Raw genomic sequence first — 19,194 nt, 5'->3', positions numbered from 1 at the left:
AATAATATAGGTTAGGAAAAGCCTATTGAAAGGCTGTTCCTTGCAGGCCAAAGCATTATTCAGTGTTTTGCAGAAGGCAACTATGTGGTAAAGATTTTGCCCGCCCCAAAAGCACCCGGAGGGGAAAGGGAATGGTTGCATCTTGAAGGAGGAGATTCAGTCCTGCATAGCGGAGCACCCGATCAAACAGACTCTTGATGAACAAACAGCTGACAGAGGACTCATTCAGAATACCAGAGCTAACTGAGACTGGTACTGTTCCCTTCATTCCTTAAATTAATGCTCTGAGAAGAAAAGTAACTTTGGGTTTTCACCATAATACTTTGTAAAAATGACACATTTATAAGGAAAGACTTAGAGAAGTCAAGTTACACAATTATGCACTATAGTAGCTAAGGCAAGTTTAGAAAGCCACTTAAATTTATCCTTTGCCATCTTAGAGATTAATCAGAGAGCAGCAGCAGAACACTGTGGCTATGTGTCCTAGCCCATTTGGGCTGCTATAATAGAATATGATATGCTGGTAGGTACTCTACTGACAAACAACATAGTTATGGAAAAACGGGAAGTCCAAGATCAACACACCAGCAGATCTGGTATGTGCTTTGGGCTTGCTCTCTGATTCATAGCCATATTCTCAGTGCAACCTCACATCGGGGTGAGGCTTCTCTTAAGCTGTTTTTCAATGAGGGCATAAATCACATCAAAGATTTGCCCCCAAGACCTAATCCCAAAGGCACCTAATCCCAATGCCAGTTAAAAGGCTGGCTTTGCCATTTTCTTGATACATAGTCTTAGCCACATCATTTAACCTTCTTAAGATTCAGTTCCCACATCTATAAAATAAGGACAATAAAATATGCATAATAGAATTGTTAAGAATTCACATAATTCCTATGAATCCTAGCACATATGATATGCTCTGCAAATTATAGGTATTACTGTAACATCTTCAGCAATTTACTGTATTTGGGTGAATATAGATACTTCCAGAGGTTGGACTAGTTTTTGTATGCCTTTGGCATTTGTAAGCTATTAGTATACTGCTTTACAGTTTTGGTGGAAACTTCGGGAAGTTTATGTTGTAAATCTTTCAAGAGTTTGGCAAGAGCTACCCGATAATGTAAACTGTCTGTGCAAGGATTTTAAATCATTTAAAACACATTTAGAGAGTGCATTGGTGCACTTGTGTCCCCCTCAAAATTCATGCCATGAAATCCTAATAGTAATGGTATTAGAAGGTGGGTCTGATGGAGGTGATTACGATTAGATGACATTAATGAGTTTCATGCCCTGGGAACAGTCACAAGAGAGCTCACTTCCTCTGCCATGAGAGGCTGCAGTGAGAAGTCGGCCAGCTGCAACCCAGAGGAGAGCTCTCACCAGACCGGACCTTGCTGCACTGTGTTCTTGTATGTCCAACTTCCAGAACTGTGAGAAATAAATCTCTGTTGTTTAGAAGCCACCTCGTCTGTGGTAATTTGTCATAGCAGCCTGAACTAAGACATATGATTACTTTAAATATTTTTTCAGAAATTCAAAAACACAATTGTGAATTCACATCTCCCAGTCTTTCATTCAGCTGCATTGCTCCAGTGGCCCAAAGGACCCGCCTGTGAGCAATGCTTCAATAGATGCAGAATAAGCAACCCCTGAGAAGGAGCTGCCATGGCCTCGCCCACTCTGCTCCAGTGACCCTGGTCTCTTTGCTTTATCTCTATCACTGACTACCACAGGAGGTGCGTACAGCCGTCTCCCCTGCCTTCGACACTCTTCCTCTAAATGTCCCTATGGATGGTGTCCTCGCTTTTTCCAATTTTTGATCACCTGCCAATCTCTAATGAAGGCCTGATGTCTAAAAGATACCATTAAATAACCCATTAAAAGTTTTAAATCTTCCCCACCCTATATACCCTATAACTCTCCTTCTCCCCTTTCTTGCTGTTTTTGCATAATACTATCTTCCTACATAAGCTATAATTTACTTATTATTCCATTATATTTTCTGTATTTTCCCCAAATACATATATACACCTACAAGCAGTTTGGTTCATTAATATGTTCCAAATACCTATTCCATGCCCTGGCACGCAATAGGTCTTCAACAAATATTCATCATTTATTCCATAAGTGAATAAATAAAATATCTCACACAAATGCATCTCAAGTGAAATACAAGGAAACTATTACAACCAAAGTCATCATAATAATACTGCAAAAGGCCTTCACATTAATGCTGACATGTGCACCTGTGTACAATGCTTTCTCCTGACCTTTAATAAGAGTGAGAAACTCTTCATGCTTCACTCGGTTCCTCTGGATGTCGATCTTCAGTGTCAGCAACAAGGTAAACAGGAATTTGTGCTCCTCGTACAGCCCGCGGGCAGCGTACTTGTAAACCTCGTAGGTCATGTGCTCGATGATATTAGCAATCCGCTTGCTCGTAATCGGGCTCTTGACAGACCTGAGGAAGACAGCAGTTAAATCAGGCTTATCCCCACTGCCTTGTTCAATTGCCTATAAAAACAGCATCTTTAATGGAGAATAAGTAATTCTGGAGGACCAATTCCCATTTTCACACATTGAGTAAGCCTCCTGAATCTAAAATAACAAGCCTTCTCTCAACATGAAACAACATAACAGAATCCTCCATGTTGTCCAAATCAATTTTACCTGCGGGGTCTGATCACTCACTACAACGTCCTGGGAATTTTTTTGTTGTTGTTTGATAGAAACATGTGAAACCAAAGGAGTCCAGTCAATGGATGAATAGTAGATATAGCTTTCTCTGGGCGTAAACTGACAAATCAGAATGATTTGTGAACACACTGGTAATTAATCTTAGATTAAAAAAAAAAAAAGAAAGAAAAGGACTCTTACAAAGAAAAAGGAAGTTCTTAACGTAATGTCATTATTCTAGTCTACAGATAAAGAATTCAGCTTGGCTTCCTGAGCTACAGACATACCTGGCCAAGGAAAGGTCAAACAAACCCAGAAACTGGCGGAGCGAAGTCTGATACATCTCATTAACCAAGCGCATCTCGGTGATGAGGAAGTAGAGGATGCTGCCCCGCGTAGCAACTGAAAGACAAAGAGCGGGGATGAGTGCGCTACGTGAGTGGAAAACAAATGACCGTGCACACAGATCAGCCTGAACTCTAATGAAAACGACAACTCCGCATCCTTCTGTCTTATCAGTGGCTGCCTCCTAGCAATGGGATTTAGAACAATGCTCATGTTTAAATACATCTACTTCTAACTTACAAGCTATGGATAAGCAGTTTCCTAATTGCATTAATCAATTGCTAGTTCTCCTTCTAGAATCTGTTACAAATATATTTTGCACAGGTGAAAAAGACAACCAAAAGGATTCAAAGGTTTTATGTTTAACACCCAGCAGGTGAGGCAGCCATTTAGGACCTCATTCTGATGCCCATGAAGAGTCTGTGCCTAACCTCGGCCTCAAGTTTGCCAAACAGGACATCATAAAGACGATGCTCCTGACTCTCCACCAGCAGATGATGTAATATTGCTTCAATGCTTTTCCAGGAACAATGTTAGTTTACTAAAGGAGAGCCCATTCAATACTTAGAGTGGATTCCTGGAGTAACCAATAAGCACCTGTTGCAAATAGGTGGCTGAGGATGAGCACCAGAGAACCACCTTCCTAAGACAAACCCTCTAAACAAAACCCTGGCATATCATCATCAAATGATAAGCAATGGTCCACATGCCACACTAACTCCTCTGATGTCACTAACTTGCAATCGGATGTTTCAAATAAATCTCCTTCTTTTCTTTCCAAATTAAGCATATGTTCATGAGAACCTTAAAGGATTTGTCAACAAACGTGAATTATAAGCATCCAGAAACTTTACACCATTATATAATTTTTTTTCATCTCAAATTTGCTGACATTCCCAAGAGAAATCCCCAAAACATAACTGGCCACCTGGCTTGGCGCAGCCATTTGTACAACTTCTCACTTTGTTCAATTTCCGTAATTCTCATTTCTTTCTCGCTGCGCTTTCCTGTGACATTTGTCTTTCATTATCGGACTCACCAGGTCTGTATTCCTCCCGTGCTGAGTTAATTTGAATTTCTGTCTCAGCAGAAATTTCCAGCTTCTGGGTCACCTCCTCAGCTGTCTTTTTGGTGTTACTCAGGACAACGATGAGACTCTCGTCTTCCACCAGGGACCCCTGCGTACTGGTCAGGCGGCAAAGCAAATTGTCTTCTAGTTCCTTCATCCTTCTTTTGTTCGCGGTTACATCTTCCATAAGAAGAGTTCTTTCTTTCTCCAATTCCTGAAAATTTATATAAATGTGTTTCCTTCCTAAATTAGCAACTCTTTCCAGAGCATCAAAAGTCAGCATGCATGGCTACCCTCAAGCATCTGCTCTGTACTGTATTAATCAGAGCCGACTGGTGAGAAGTGTTAACATCAAGGAGGAGGAGGAGGAGGAGGAACAGAGGAAGAACAGGTAGAACACAACATCGAATTTGCTAAAAAATGTTTCCAATATCCCCATTATCATTTATTTATTTTGTAAGTCAAGTCATTTTTAGTGATTTGGGGGATTTTCCTATGAAGAGAAACTCAACAAAAATTTAGGCAAGCAGCCTAAGCTGCTACTGTGGGTTTGTTTAAATTGAAAAGTCTTCTTGGCCTGGAAAGGTGCGGTCTCTCCAGAAGTGAAGTTCTGTGTCCTCTGAATCACCTGTAGATAGTAGGAGGGTGAGGCTCGGACGGCTACTATCCTTGTGGGCTATTTCTTCCACTCGGCAGTTTGGAGAAGGAGAAAGGAAGAAACTCAACTGAACAAGCCCCGAGGAAGCAGGAAGCCACAAGAAAGCCTTTCTGCAGTTCTGTGTGTTACTCCATGCTGCCACCTGGACATGGGGGCACCAAGCTCAAACTCCTACAGTAGCACCAGAAAGGAAAATGCTCAGTTGGGCATTCTGACTATGGAGCAGCAGGTGGCTCAGACTCTCCTCCCTGGTGAGAGAACCTGAAATCTATGCCATGATGAACCATAAAATCCTATGGAACATAATGGGACTGTTTGTTTTTGTTATCTTCCAGCACTCACATGAATACCACGAGAGAGGAGCAGCCAGAACTGTCACTGTTAACCATTATGCAAGTTCTTTCCCTGAGGGTTAATAAAATCATACATATTTTAGTACTTACGTCATGAATATGAGAATCTTATCCCCACAACCACTCTACAAATTATGTCTTGTCTTAAACCCTGACAATGTGCTGACCATTTGCAAATCTTTACCTGAGCTTCTCATCAGCTCCTTGCCTTGTACCCTTTCAAACCTCTCCACTGGGGCTTCAGGGAGGCGACTTCAACTTAGCAACAGCAGCGGAACTGAGCTTCTGATCCTGCTGCAAGGCCGCTCAACCTGTCTTCCCCATCCTGAACAAAGGGCAACCTCATTCACCCAGCAGCTCAGGCAAGACCTGTGAGTCCTCCTGGGTCACTCTTTTCTCAAACGCCACAGCAAGTTCATCAGCAAATCCTATCATCTCTACTTCAAAAATAGATTCAGAAGTTTATCATTCTCACTTCCGCTAACATCACCACTCTGGGACAACCTACCACCCTTACCTCTCCTTCAAATTACAGGACACAAACAGGTCTCCCTGCCTCCATCCTTACCCCCAGAGTCTCTTCCCACCCGGCAGCAGAATGATGCACTAAAATGCACAACTTCCCTCCAAACCCGCCACTGGACAATCATTCAACTCAGAAGGCAAGCTCCATCCTCACCCAGGCTTCCAAGGCTCTGCCAAGCCACCTCTCTCCTATTACTACTGGGACCTTATGTCCTACTATTTCCCCCTCCTTCAACTTGCTCTAGCCACAAGTGGCATTTCTGAAATGAGTGGGTTTCAAACCTGAGTGCATTAGGAGGCTTGGAGCAGGGTCCAGGAATTTGTAATTCTAACATATGCCCAAGTGGTGTGCTGTGCTATTCTGGGCCCCATGCCTAGAGACCCACTACCTCAACACACAAGGTACATTCCTGCCTCAGGGCCTGTGCACGAGCTGCTGATTAGTCAGGTATGTTCTTTTTGCACATGGCTCACTCCCTTCCCTTCAAGTCTTCGTCAAATGTCACCTTCTCATTGAGGCCCTCTCCGACCACCCTACCAGTACAGCCTACCCCCTGATTCCCCAGATCTCCTTTTATCTATTTTTAATAGCATGTGCTACCTTCTAACACAACATACAACTATTGTGCATGTCATGTTTGAAGAATGGCTTGGTTTGGAGGGCTTTGCCTTGGTCCCTGTTATATTCAGTTCTTTGAACTTTGCCTAGTAGGCATTCACTACGGAATGAATGATTAAAAGCTGTATCTGTTTTCAAATTGATAAACTGAAATGCATGGTGAACAGGAAAATCTAATCTTAGTACCAGATATACATACAGGAAAGTTCTCTCTCTGAGACCATGAAGTTAAAAATAAAGGTCATGGTAACAAAACTGGATAAAGGCAAAGAGCAAAGGTCACTGGCATCAGCTTTGTGTTCTAGACAGCTAATCCCCCTGGTTAAATAGTTCCCATGGGTAGAACACTTCCAAATTTTTAGCCCAGTGACTTAGGCCTAGGGAGAGTCTAGAAAAGAAAGAATTTCATCTTTAAGCAAGGACAAAACAAAAAGTTCACAGCTTCTATCAGTTCTTAACTGTTGAGCTATAGCAACTCAAGCAAAACCTGCCCTTATCAACATTGCTGTCATCTGGCTACATTTAAAAACTTCCTCAGTGGTTATTTTAATTCATTTATTCAGTAGATGAGAATTTTAAATTTCAGGAAATGTAGAAACTAGTACAAACAAATGACATTTAAGAGATGCTATAAAAATCTTTACTGTAAGCAGTTATAATAAAAATCTTTACATTATGGTTTCACTAGGAAATAAAGAGACAACAATGGGGAAAATGTTTAAGTTGTAAACTTCTCACACTGTCATTTCTGAGTTCCCCAAGGGGGGCATGTACAGATCATCCACACCTGAAGACTGGTAAGGGAAGCAGCAGAGAGTGACAGTTTTGACATTAGGAAGACATGAAAATTGTTGGCTGTGTGACTTTGGCCATGTTACATAACTCTATCAGCCTCAATACCTTCATCTGCAAAATGGAAATACAGCAGATAGTGGAGTGATCGTGAGGATGTCACTAACAACAAGCCTGAGAGAGTGACTAGATTAAGACAGTACTGGGTGTTTAGGAAAGAAAATTGGTGTGTTGTAGCGTGCTCTTCACTCCTGTTCACTGCAAGACTAGTTGGAATAACCAAGATATGGAATCATCAGTATTATATTTGCAGATATGAATATGCCACAATGAAACCCATTACTTTGTGTAACTAAAAGGTACTAATATGATATTTTTAATTTTAAAAAAAGATATGGAACCATGTTAGGTGTCTATCAATGGATAAATTTATAAAGGAAATGTGGTATATGTCACAAAAGGATAGTATTCAGCCATGAAAAAGAAGGAAATGCTATTATTTTCAGCAACATGCATGAGCTGGAGGATATTAGTTGAAATCACAAGTCAGGGGCAAATTATCTTCTCACTCATGGGGGGAAGCTAAAAATGCCAATCTCAGAGGAGAGAGAACACTGGTTACCAAGGCTGGAAGGGTGAGTGACAATTAATTTGTATATTTTAAAATAGCTAAGGATAGAAAGGATTTTGAATGTTCCTAACACAAAGAAATGATCAGTGTTTGAGGTGATGGATACATTAATTGGCCTGGTCTAATCATTACACATTATATTCATATATAGAAAATATCACATTATATTCTCTAAATATATACAATTGTATGTGTCAATTTAAAAAAACTACATATTTTTAAAAGTTGCCACAAAAGATATGGATATTTTAGAATTTCACACATTATCATGAAAGTCAATAATACGGTGGGTAACTAAAAAGGAACACCTTGCTGGAGACACCTGATCCTGAGTTCACGTTTGGGTCAACAGTGGTCAAGATGGGCTCCCAAATCGAAAAATAGCACTAGTCCTCTGATTCTTCCTACTCAATAACTTTTATCCTCTGTGCATTTTTTCCCAAGTATATAACCACTCTCCTGATTCAGGATTCTTCATTTCTGGACCGTCATAACTGGTCTCCCTGCTGACCCTTTTCTCTGTAGGTCTTCACTTCCTTTTCTGCTCAAAGTTATTCAGGTCATTTTGAAAGGTCCCGGATTCTCAAGAGAGTTTAAAACATCTGTTATAATCTATTTTCCAACCTTGTCTTACTGAAGAACCATGGGATTGAGCTAACTTCATGCCTCTATGCTGCTCCTAAAAACCACCATTACGAAAATGAACAGTGATGTTTATAATAATGGGGAATTATTCAATTTCAATTTTAAAAATAATAAATGAAAAGACTAAATGACTATTGAGATGACTGTAACAAACTTAATATCACTGGTAATAACACTAAACAAATATGTCAATTAGCTTCCCAAATAATTGAAAATAAGGCTAAGAATTTCATCTCCTCAAAGTTTGAAACTGATGAAAATAAAATACTATAAGTAGTACAATTTAAAGTACTATTTGGAATTACAAAAGCAACCTGTGAGCTACATAGAACACAAAGTGGCCATATACTAGAATAGAACCATAGCTTTAATCAAAAGAAAGATTATCCGTGAAAAAACAAAACATTTGCTGCTTGATTTTTATTCCAGTTTAAAAGGCTGAGAATCTAATTTGCGCATGGTTTTATTTTACTTTTCATTTATTTGACTGGCTGACACATATTTCTATTCAACCAGTACTTTAGTTTCACTAATTCATAAGAAGATACTACTTTTTCTAATTAATATGATGGGGGAAAAATAAATCAGAATAATCTTATAAATCGTTTGCTCATCAAGAGATTATCTCTTAGCAAAGATAGATAGATACATAGGCAGAGAGTCAGTAACATACATAGGGGGTCAACGTCAGTGCTCAGTATTCTATATATTAAGAATAAGACTGCTGTACATAGAGCACACACCTGTTCTCCCAGTTACTCAGGAAACTAAGATAGGAGGATTCAATTTCAAAGCCAGTCTCAGCAATTTAGCAAGGACCTAAGCAACTTAGTGAGACTCTGTCCCTAAATAAAATATAAAGGGTACAGTGGTAAAGTATACCTGGGTTCAATCCCTAGTACCAAAAAAAAAAAAAAAGAATAAGACTAAGAAGCAAATTTTAAAGGTATCATCCAGCATTATCAAAGGCAATTTTTCTTCTGTATCCTACATAGGAAATAGAAAGATTAAACAAGAAAACTTAGGGATTTATTTTTCCTCCACCACCAGTGAGCCTGTAATACTGGTCTCTTTTTAGCATCTTCTTGTTATCTAGATTATGGAAAATGACTCAAAGGCATCAGAGATCAACTCAAACCCACCGTCACCACCCAGGCTGAGAAGATTCAGCAATGTGAGCAGATATGGCTATCTGGTGGGAAGAGTAAAGGGTGTAAAGGAAAACCTCTCTTGGAGAAAGCAGACTTGTTAAAGTCCATCAAAGGGAAGCCCAGCACCCCACTTCTTGCATGATGAGACTTTAGATTGGAAAAGAATAAAAAGGCTACATGTTATCTTATAATGGGGTTCAGGGTAATATGGCCCCCAGTTATTGTAAAAGAGGACAATTCTTATGTTTTTGTAAGAACTATTTATTGTAAGCCTGTAACAGATTCTGATAACAAGACAATAGTAAAGGCGTAATTTTCTCAAACACTCAATTTTCCCAAGAAGCAAGCTCATCTCTGGATCCCTACGGGCTGTGCAAGGCATTCATTATCTCTATGAAGGAGCTTCAAGAGTTCCCTCTGCTGCAGCAAGTCAGGCTCAGTACTGGTGAAAGTGTTATTATTGTTGTGGTTGTTGTTGTGACCAACACCTGTCTGGCCAAATTACCTTCTCCAAGGAAAGTGTGTTCGTCTCAGCTGACTTTAAGAAAACCAAGAACAAGGATATCATTCAAACTGCCATCAAGGTCCCTTATCTCCCTCACCCCTGCCACTGAGCCAGAGCCCAGTAATGGATGCGGGCCCAAGAGGCCCTCAGGATTCCCGCTTGCTCAACAGTCCATGGTGTTGATCAGAAATCCCAGTCCTTGTTCAAGTAATTATAAGGCCCTACCAAATTTCCTTAACTACCTCCACTGAGACTTCATTCAGGACTCCAACATAATCAAGTATGCATTTCGAAGGCTGTTACTGCCTCAACAGCTGGTCTGTGGTGGAGGCCCAGCATTGGTCCTGCCACACTGAGGTCAACTAGCAGCACCCACTGATGAAGCTGGAGTAAGTGCTCCTAAGACAACTTCCAACTTTCTGTCTCTATGATTCATGTTCTGTAAATTAAAAATAAAGTGAGATGGTTCTAAAATATTGAAAGGAGGAAAGAGAAAGGAAGAGAAGAAGCATGAGACAGACACATAGCAGAGCTTGCAAGAGCCACCACAGGAAGGGTAAAGACAGTGGGAGGTGCAGATGCAAAGATCTACCGATAAACCTTCAGGACCCATAGAGGGGCCTTAGGGAAAACTCAGCTCCTCACTGCTGAGGAGCCCAGGAGGAAGTTCATAGTAGCTTCAAGAATTCAGGCAGCTTTGCCACAAAGGTCTCATTAAAATCCTCAACATTGGGGCTGGGGATGTGGCTCAAGTGGTAGCGTGCTCGCCTAGCATGCGTGAGGCACTGGGTTTGATTCTCGGCACCACATGGAAATAAAATAAAGATATTGTGTCCACCTAAAACTAAAAATAAATATTTTTTTTTAAAAAATCCTAGACATTTCTTTGCTTAAGTTTGCATGTTCCCTAGAAGAAATGCTGACTCAGAAAAAGAAAGTTTATAAATCCTTAACCATTTTTCACTGAGCATTAAGTTATCTCATAAAAAAGAAGCAAAGGAAAGAGGCACAGAGTTGTGTTTCTAGAGCATCGTTAAGTGAGCAGACTCCAGAGGGTGCACAATCAAACTCCAGTGTCACAACTTCTAAAGTCTCACACCAGACCCACTGCGTTATCGAAGAGCTCTTAGACAACAATTCAGAACTGACAGTGTTTGCTGAGAACCAAATTTTTACCTAATATTCTAAAAGTTTAATAAGGAATCAAATGAAAGTACAACCTAGACATGTTCAGAATACCAAAGGTCGACAGGTGAGTAGAATTCACAATAGAACAAACTTTTCAGAAAAATAAAGCAACAAAATACCAGAATAATAATGCAAAAAATGAAACGGATACCCTCATATCAGTGTGGAGAAAAGCAATCAATAACAGGGTGATTTAAGAAACATATAAGTAGATAAATGGTGAACAATTTTCTTTCAGTAGAAGAAAGATACTTGTGAATTAATGGAGAAAACACAATTATGGTGGGAAAGCACAGTCCTGTGACAACTTTGCTCATATTATTTTCCTCAGTGGAAGGCCCAGCTCAATGCAGAAGAGAAAGCAGCCACACTTGACTCACCTGCTTTTCTGTGAGAATGACCCTCCCCAGGAGCTGGTCCTCCAGACCCTTCATGGTGACCGTGAAGTCGATGATGGAGGTTCGAGCACTTATCTCAGGGGTGTAGGCTGGATTGGGCAGTTTGGTGGTGATGTACAGTCTGAAGCCATCCATGACATCTACTTCCTTGTCACCAACTTTCACCTTTTCCATTAAAAAAAAGTAATAAAAGAAAGATATACTTTACTGTGTCCTTTTGTATAAGGTCAAATATTGCTTTAAAGAGTTTTGCAACTGGAGATAATTTGTATACTAAAAAAGACAGGTCACTAGGTACTCTCAGGGCTTCGACCCACTGAGATACAAGGAAGAAAGGAAGGCTGGCCAGTACCTTCCAATATACACCATGGGATAAATACAGAATTTGGCACCAAAATTGTTGTGATCACATTATAGAAGCAAGCTGGAGCCCTCACCCACAGAGGAGTCAACAACCTCTGAAAAAATTGTTTCAGAGATTGATCCTGACGATGCCAAACACGGCTCAAAAGGCTATGAAAGGCTCAGTGTTCACATGTTGAGATTTCTTTGGGAGAGATAAGAGCAAGCCCCCAAGCAAGTACCAAAAGTGGTTTGAAGGAACAGGTCAGGTGGTGCGGGGTTGTACAGTGTTTAAGAGGCGGGAACGGGCCTACGCAGGAGTCTGTGTGGTTTTAATTTCCAACCAGTGCCAAGAGAGGAAGCACCCAGGCTTTCTTATCAGCTTTCCCACATGCAGAAGGAAGGGGCTTAAAATCTATCCAACGTCAGATATCAAATGGAATCGGCCTCCTCATTACAGAAGTAAAGTATACATGCCTGAATGTATTGCTCTTGAACACTTCAAGCCCAACTCAGGAAGGGCAGAAAAGAAAAGGACCTCTTGCCACCCTCTGATGTGAGTTGCTGCTTACTGAGAGAATTACATCTATGTCGAATTCACCTGGTCTCATGTTGTTATTCCGCACACTATTATCAACAGGATTGACCTACCTTAAAGGTAGACCCGGTTTTAATGAAGTTTCTTTCCAAAATATTATCCAAAGCTGGATCTAGTTCCTCCCCAACGTCTTCAATGAGCAAGGGCCTCCCAAGAGAGAGGCTGTCCTCCAGGTGGTTTCTGAAGTACTTGTGATTGAGAGAAGTGATCTAGAAACAGGATCTCAGCATTACTCTTGCAAGCCTCATGATGCTATGCACAGAGATAGACGACTGATGTCACATGATGCTTAACGCATTCTCTCAGGGGGGACAAAGAGGTTTCTAGAAATCCTTGGCTCTGGAAAACCGTTCTTCCCTATACTGGAAGCAGTAAATAAAGGCTGTCTGGCAACACTCCTCTCCCCTCACCAACACCACTTTGGGGACAAACATGGAATAATGACGAAGTGCTGTGCATATAGTGGAATACAGCTCTGCCCTCCTGTTTTTTAAAGAGAGCCGTAGGCCCAACAGAATAGAGTCTGACACCACTGGAAGAGGGCATTCCTAGGGATAAACACAGGAGCAAATATGAGATTTGGGGGAAAATTTTGTTATCAGATTTAAGCTGCCATCTGTTACTGTTATGGTTGGCATCTAGGATTATCAAAGAAGAATCGATACAGCTTTCAAACATTTCTTTGTTTTGGATCGCTAGTAATCCAGGGAAGCAAAACTTATCAGCAATATAAATAGCCCTGAATACAAATTACCTGGAGTTCATGGCCACTTTCTTTGTTTCTAATCCAGATCTTGCCTTGAGTCTGTGGATCGATTAGCAAAGGGTAGCGTGATGCCTTTGTGACAATGATTCCATTCTGAATGGACAGGTCATCATTGGGCAGACCCTGAAGGTTCCATTCACTAATAGTGGGGGCATCAATCAACAGCTCATTGAGATTTAGATCCTTCCCAAATGGAATTTTCCTGGATTTCATTTCCTTCTTCCAATCATTTAGCAGCAAATCTCGAAATTCTTGGTTAAATGGACCAGAATAAGACAAAAAAGCTGTAGCCAACAATACATCACCTAAAACAGAAAACAAACACCACTGAAACATGTTATGATCATTCTTTTAAATTTTCAGCACATCAAAACTCAAAACAATTGAATTGATGACCATTTGTTAAAACTGAATTCCACAAATCAAATTGTAACCCTGTGCTGCCATACTGTGTGAATAAGCAGGAGTTTTGTACATTGTTAAACCATCCAAATAGCCAACCAAAGAAGAGCTGCTGGTAGTCAGCCACTGGATTATTTCAATTTTTGATGCAAGTTTTGTTGCTAGTTAAGAGACACAACATGTCAGAAGACAGAACCTTCATTCAAAATGCCCTTGATCAATATTCTTACATACTCACAGGAGAATTCTAAAGTAACCTGATCACTTTGGTGTGGAGAGCATAGATGTCAGACCATTATCCATCTCTCTGAAGTGGCTGGAGACACACACACACACACACACACACACACACAATGAAAATTGAAATCATTAAGTCCTGTTTGATTAAAGCTGAGGCTTCCTAACTTCCCATCACTATCAACATGATCTCATTAATAAAAGAATCCACAGACCTACGAGTCTTTTGGTTTGAGCTGCAAACTCTTTACTTTGCTCTGTCCATCTTTCCTTTTCACCTGCCAAGCCACTGATGAGCGTGGACGCCGTCTGCATCTTACGTCTGCACCGCTCTGCATCTTCAAGCAAGGTCTGAAAAGGACATAACCAGAAGAAGACTTTTATTGAGATAAACATAGCTTCTGGCTCAAAAAGACAACTTTAAGACATACAGTATCTGCTCTCTGGGACTTGTGAGCCCTTCATTTCACAGAAAGCATAAGATCCCATTTCCATGTGTCTGCATCAGCCCAGTCCCATCTCTAATGCCTGTCCAAGGAACTTGGGTGAGTTCCTTCAGGGGGTACCTTGAGCCAAGTGGCCAGACCCTCCCAGATGTTAATAACTAAGTGACTACAGAAATCCACATCACTGATGATTTCCCTTTAATGAAAAAATAGAGACAGAATACAAGCATACATGTTAATATCACATGCTAATATCACGTAGTACAAAAAAATGTAAAGACATACATATCCCTAGTCAAGAATGAGAAAGTCTCTCATGCTAAAGTTCTGGTATCGTTGCTGCTCTATCTCATGCCACACCTTCCATACTTTAGATGAAATTTAGATTAATTACCATCAGATGTGGAACCTAAGCCTCCTGCACAAATCTCAGCCACATTGACTTCATAGATCCTTTCCTGCTGTTCTTTGTGGCAATAAAAGACCTTAAACCCAGACTTCCACAAGCTCTTGACTTCAGGCCTAAATTTTGTTTGCTTTTTGTTTGGTGTTTTGGGTGTTGGGGTTTGAACCCAGGCCCTCCCTATGCTAAGCACCAGCTCTGCCACTGAGCTACATTCCCAGCCCATGGGCTTAGTTCTCAAAAACAAATGATTCCATTTGTCTACACTTAAAAGTTAGCTGCTGATTTTTGTATAAAAATTTATAATTGTGAAATAAAATGAGTTTGAACAAATAATTAGCTATGTGAGCAGTCAGTCATTCAGTGGTCATTTATAATAATAACTATATATGTCATAGAAATCTTTAACAGATTAATTTTGATAATTTAATACACATACATACATAAAATCTAATAATAAAGGATTATTTAACTTACAATGGCATATTAGAAGACCAAACCCTTGGAGAAAGAAATAGTATATGAAGAAGGGCTTACAATATCCAAGTAGTACCTGACAGTCCCCCTCATGCCCAAGAATAGCTACCTGCTTCTCAGTCATGGCCTGTTCATACTCGGCCTGCACCACATCGAGCTCTGCTTGTTTTTCATCCAGCTCAACCTGGGCCTTGTGCAGATCCTGCATGGCCAGGACGTGGCGATTCTCCTGCACCACCAAGTTGGCCTGCAAGGGACACACACAGCATGAAGGAACAGGCAGGACACCATCTCACAACCTGGATTCCAAAGTCCAAGAACTCAGCAAAGTCACAGATCTACACCTTTCCTTTGTTCCACTTCTAGAATCTTTTCACATTGCATTATGCCGAGACCAAATCTTAATATGAACTTGTTGTAAGTGTTTGTAAGTTGAAGCAGGTTGTTACAACAGAAAATTACAGTTCACTAGAAGAGAGATCAGCAATTTTCTTTTTCTGTAAAGTGCCTGATAGTAGATATTCTAGGCTTTTTATTCTAAGGAATAAAGTCAAAGCTGTAATTTAATTACTCATACATAAAACATTTTAAAATGTAAAAACTCTTCTTTTTTTTTTCATGGACCATACAAATACAAGTGATAGCAATAGCCAAGTTTTGAAACCAGTCTAGGTGTCTGCCAATAGATGAATGGATACAGAAAATGTGGTATACATACACAAAGGAATTTTAGTCAGCCACGTGGAAGAAGAAAATCGTATCATCTGCAGGAAAACATGAACTGCAGAGCACCACGTTAAGTGAAATAAGTTATAGAGTCAGACAGGTACGGAACATTTTCTCTCACATGTAGAAACTAGTGAGGGAGAAAAATAGGGGAAGGATGTCGTGAAAGTAGAAGGGGGACCACTAAGATAGAAGGAGTAGGTAAGGGGAAGGAGGAGGGAAGAGTAAGGGGAGGCATTTAGAAGCAAAATTGATCTGATTATGTTGTATGCATGTACCAGTATGCCACAATTAAATTCACCATTCTGCATAATCAATACACACCAATAAAAATAAATAAATAAAATGAAAGCAAATACAGGTGGTGGGCTACATCTGGCCCATGGGCCATAGTTTTCTTATCCCAGATCAGAAACTTATACAAATATGCAAAGGCAAGTTATAAAATACTGTAATAGCGAACATGGTAGAAAAAGGAAAAAACTGATTATGGGTAGTTCCTGACTTAGAATGGTTCAACTTATGATTTTTCAACTTCATGTTGATGCAAGAGCGATACATGTTCACCCAATAGAAAACCATAGTTGGACTTTGGAATCGGATCTTTCTCCCAGCTGGGGAAAACAGTATGATCCTCTCTCAAGGTGCTGGGCTCATGATACCTGAGTTGTGACCAAGTAACAATATGTCCTAAGGAAACTTTTAAAATAAATCAAAGACAAAAATCAAAAGTAATATTAGCAAAAGCTGAGGTGTAGAAAATATCCCATGCTGATTGGAATTTTGATTCTTTAAAAAAATAATTTTAATTCAATTTTCTGTTAAATCTACCAAATACTAAAATTTATTTTAATGGGTATATCTACTACTAGAAGCCATAATCCTTCCAAAGTTTGAGATGTATAGATTATTTCTTTAAACATACCTGTGGTAAATTATTTTCACCCTTCAAAACTTCAGGCTCCCAAGTTTTGGCAGAACATATCCTCAGGGGAATGTCAGAGTTCCATAATTGGCCAGAACAAGTGAACAGGCCAAGGCAAGGCTTAAAAAATATGGTTTAGAAAGAATTGACTTCTATGTCCTGCAACTGCTGCTGTGCACCAAATATGGAAGAAAAGCAAGGTCGCCAGGTCAAAAAACTTACCACAGCAACCTGCCAATGTCACACTGTCACAGGCCCAAGACTTAAATTATTTGATAGTATTTTATTCAGAAAAAAATTAATAAAATTTATTTTAAGTAAAATGCTCAAAAGTTGTTAAGCAAAACCCTTCAAACCCAACTAAAAGCTCTAGAACTCTGGGTTGGTTACTTCAACTGTGAGCCACAGTTTCTCCTTTAAAGTAATGAAAAACTACCTCCTAAGACTTTTTGTAACAACTCGATAATTTGACATTACAAAACCCAAGTCTAGTACCTGGCACACAACAAGTGCCTGATAAATAACAGATTATTTTGTCCATATTCAATATTTAAAGCTCTATTGTTCTGAGACCTTCTCTTGGTGTGGGTTGATATTTAATGATGTCCATGGGGTTTTCAAGGGGGAAATCTCATTATAATGAGAGTGAATAGAATCTAAATTGTTACAGTTAGGGCTGGGGATGTGGCTCCATGGTACAGTGTCTACCTGGCATGCATGAAGCCTTGGGTTGAGTCTCTAGAAGCACCACAAAAAAAAAGTAAAAATAAATAAATAGTTACAATTAATATTAGTTTAAATGTATTCACTAATCAAAGTCACATGGCCTGTTTATAGGGATTGTAAGATGAAAGAGAAAAATCTCCTCCAGGACTCTGTTACTAATGAGCGGAGGCATTCAATCCAGAGCTTGGGGCATGCTGCCCTTGATCTCTTCTTACTCATGAAGCAGGGTCTTACAAATGAAGCCCCTCCAGGAATAAGTGAGGCTTGGGGCTGGGGCTGTCTTCCTTCATCTGTTCGGCAGAAATGCCTGATGGTGACCTGCATCCCTTTCATCTACCTCTGCCTAGGGAAGTGAGCATGCAGAATCCACATAACTGTGTGCATCTTTCTAACTGACACGGGAGGGACCTGACAGGCTGAAAGCTCCAATATGCTGCATGCACATAAGGTTACAGGAGGGCACTCAGGATGGACTTCTCCTGAGAAACAGTCAAGGAGCATGCAAAAGGTCCTCCCTCCTGATGGTATCCCCTCATTGGCTGCTGTGTGATCTAGACCATTCTGGAACTGGAAAGAATCTGAAATGTGGAAAACATTAAACACTGGGCAAGAGATTTCATTGTTCTTATGTAAGTCTATTCAGAATATCCATGTTCAACATTTTTAGCTCATTATCCTTAAAATAAGCAACAGTGGAATGAATCTGAACGATTTTCTGTGTACACATATGAATGTATCACAGTGAATATCACCATCATGTACATCCATAACAAATTATTATTTTTTTAATTATGAGTAAGTGACAGAAAATCAATAGAAGAAAGGAAGCAGGGGTGGGAATATGGAAAGGGAAGGAGAGGTACTAGGGTCTGAATTAGAATAAAATGTATTCTGTGCTTGTATAATTATGCCAAAATGGATTCTACTGTAATGTGGAATAAAAATTAAATATAATAAAACAAAAACTACCCATTGTAAATCCAAGTGTAATTCCCTTTAAGGTACTATGTATGTTTATGCATGGAAAAAAAAGTGTAAAGGATGAGCTGTACTGCAATTTGCCATGGTGGGTATAATTCAGTTCTTAGAATATAAGAATGTACATTTCTGAGCTATGCTGGAGTCCTCAATAGCCCCAGTATTCATGACGTCAGACAATATGACACCAATTATTTGCTCTAAATTTCTCCAAATCAAATGAAACGTGTTCTTTTTGGTTGTCTAAGATGCCAAGGATCCCATCTACTTCCTAAATGGCCCTGGTATGGTAACATTAGAAAATACAATGGAACTTGCAATCCTATACCAACTTACTGCTACTCTTGATTATTTTTACCTTGATCACCAAGTTTCTTGGGTAGTTTACAAATATAAGTGTATTTTAGTTGATGGTTGGGAAATATCAAACTTACACAAAACAAAATAATCAACCAAGATACAAGGTCTGACTTTTGAGACATCAATATTTTCTTTTCCAAAAATGTACTTGCTTTTGCATTTGTTGAAGTTTCAATGTCTTTTAATGGTGGAAATGTATCTAGAAATGAAGCTTTAAAGCTCAACTACTCAAGAGGAAACACATACATAG

At 39.8% G+C, this 19,194-nt stretch overlaps 1 protein-coding gene across 1 annotated transcript in view; it reads right to left on the bottom strand.

The window, feature by feature from the left end:
• Positions 1-19,194, bottom strand: part of Dnah5 (dynein axonemal heavy chain 5) — a 249,331-nt gene that overhangs the window by 46,952 nt on the left and 183,185 nt on the right. Inside the window, exons 62-69 of the mRNA XM_071612820.1 lie at positions 15,339-15,476; positions 14,119-14,254; positions 13,253-13,569; positions 12,552-12,707; positions 11,541-11,723; positions 4,064-4,307; positions 2,967-3,081; positions 2,274-2,464 (exon numbers count right to left, since the gene is read on the bottom strand). Of these exons, the coding sequence (XP_071468921.1) occupies positions 2,274-2,464; positions 2,967-3,081; positions 4,064-4,307; positions 11,541-11,723; positions 12,552-12,707; positions 13,253-13,569; positions 14,119-14,254; positions 15,339-15,476 (1,480 nt within the window). The remainder of the gene's footprint in view (positions 1-2,273; positions 2,465-2,966; positions 3,082-4,063; positions 4,308-11,540; positions 11,724-12,551; positions 12,708-13,252; positions 13,570-14,118; positions 14,255-15,338; positions 15,477-19,194) is intronic.

Source organism: Marmota flaviventris, chromosome 5 (genome assembly GCF_047511675.1).
Source record: "Marmota flaviventris isolate mMarFla1 chromosome 5, mMarFla1.hap1, whole genome shotgun sequence".
Classification (NCBI taxonomy): domain Eukaryota; kingdom Metazoa; phylum Chordata; class Mammalia; order Rodentia; family Sciuridae; genus Marmota; species Marmota flaviventris.
The sequence above is the reverse complement of the archived record's forward strand: the minus strand, read 5'-3'. Positions and strand labels throughout refer to the sequence as shown.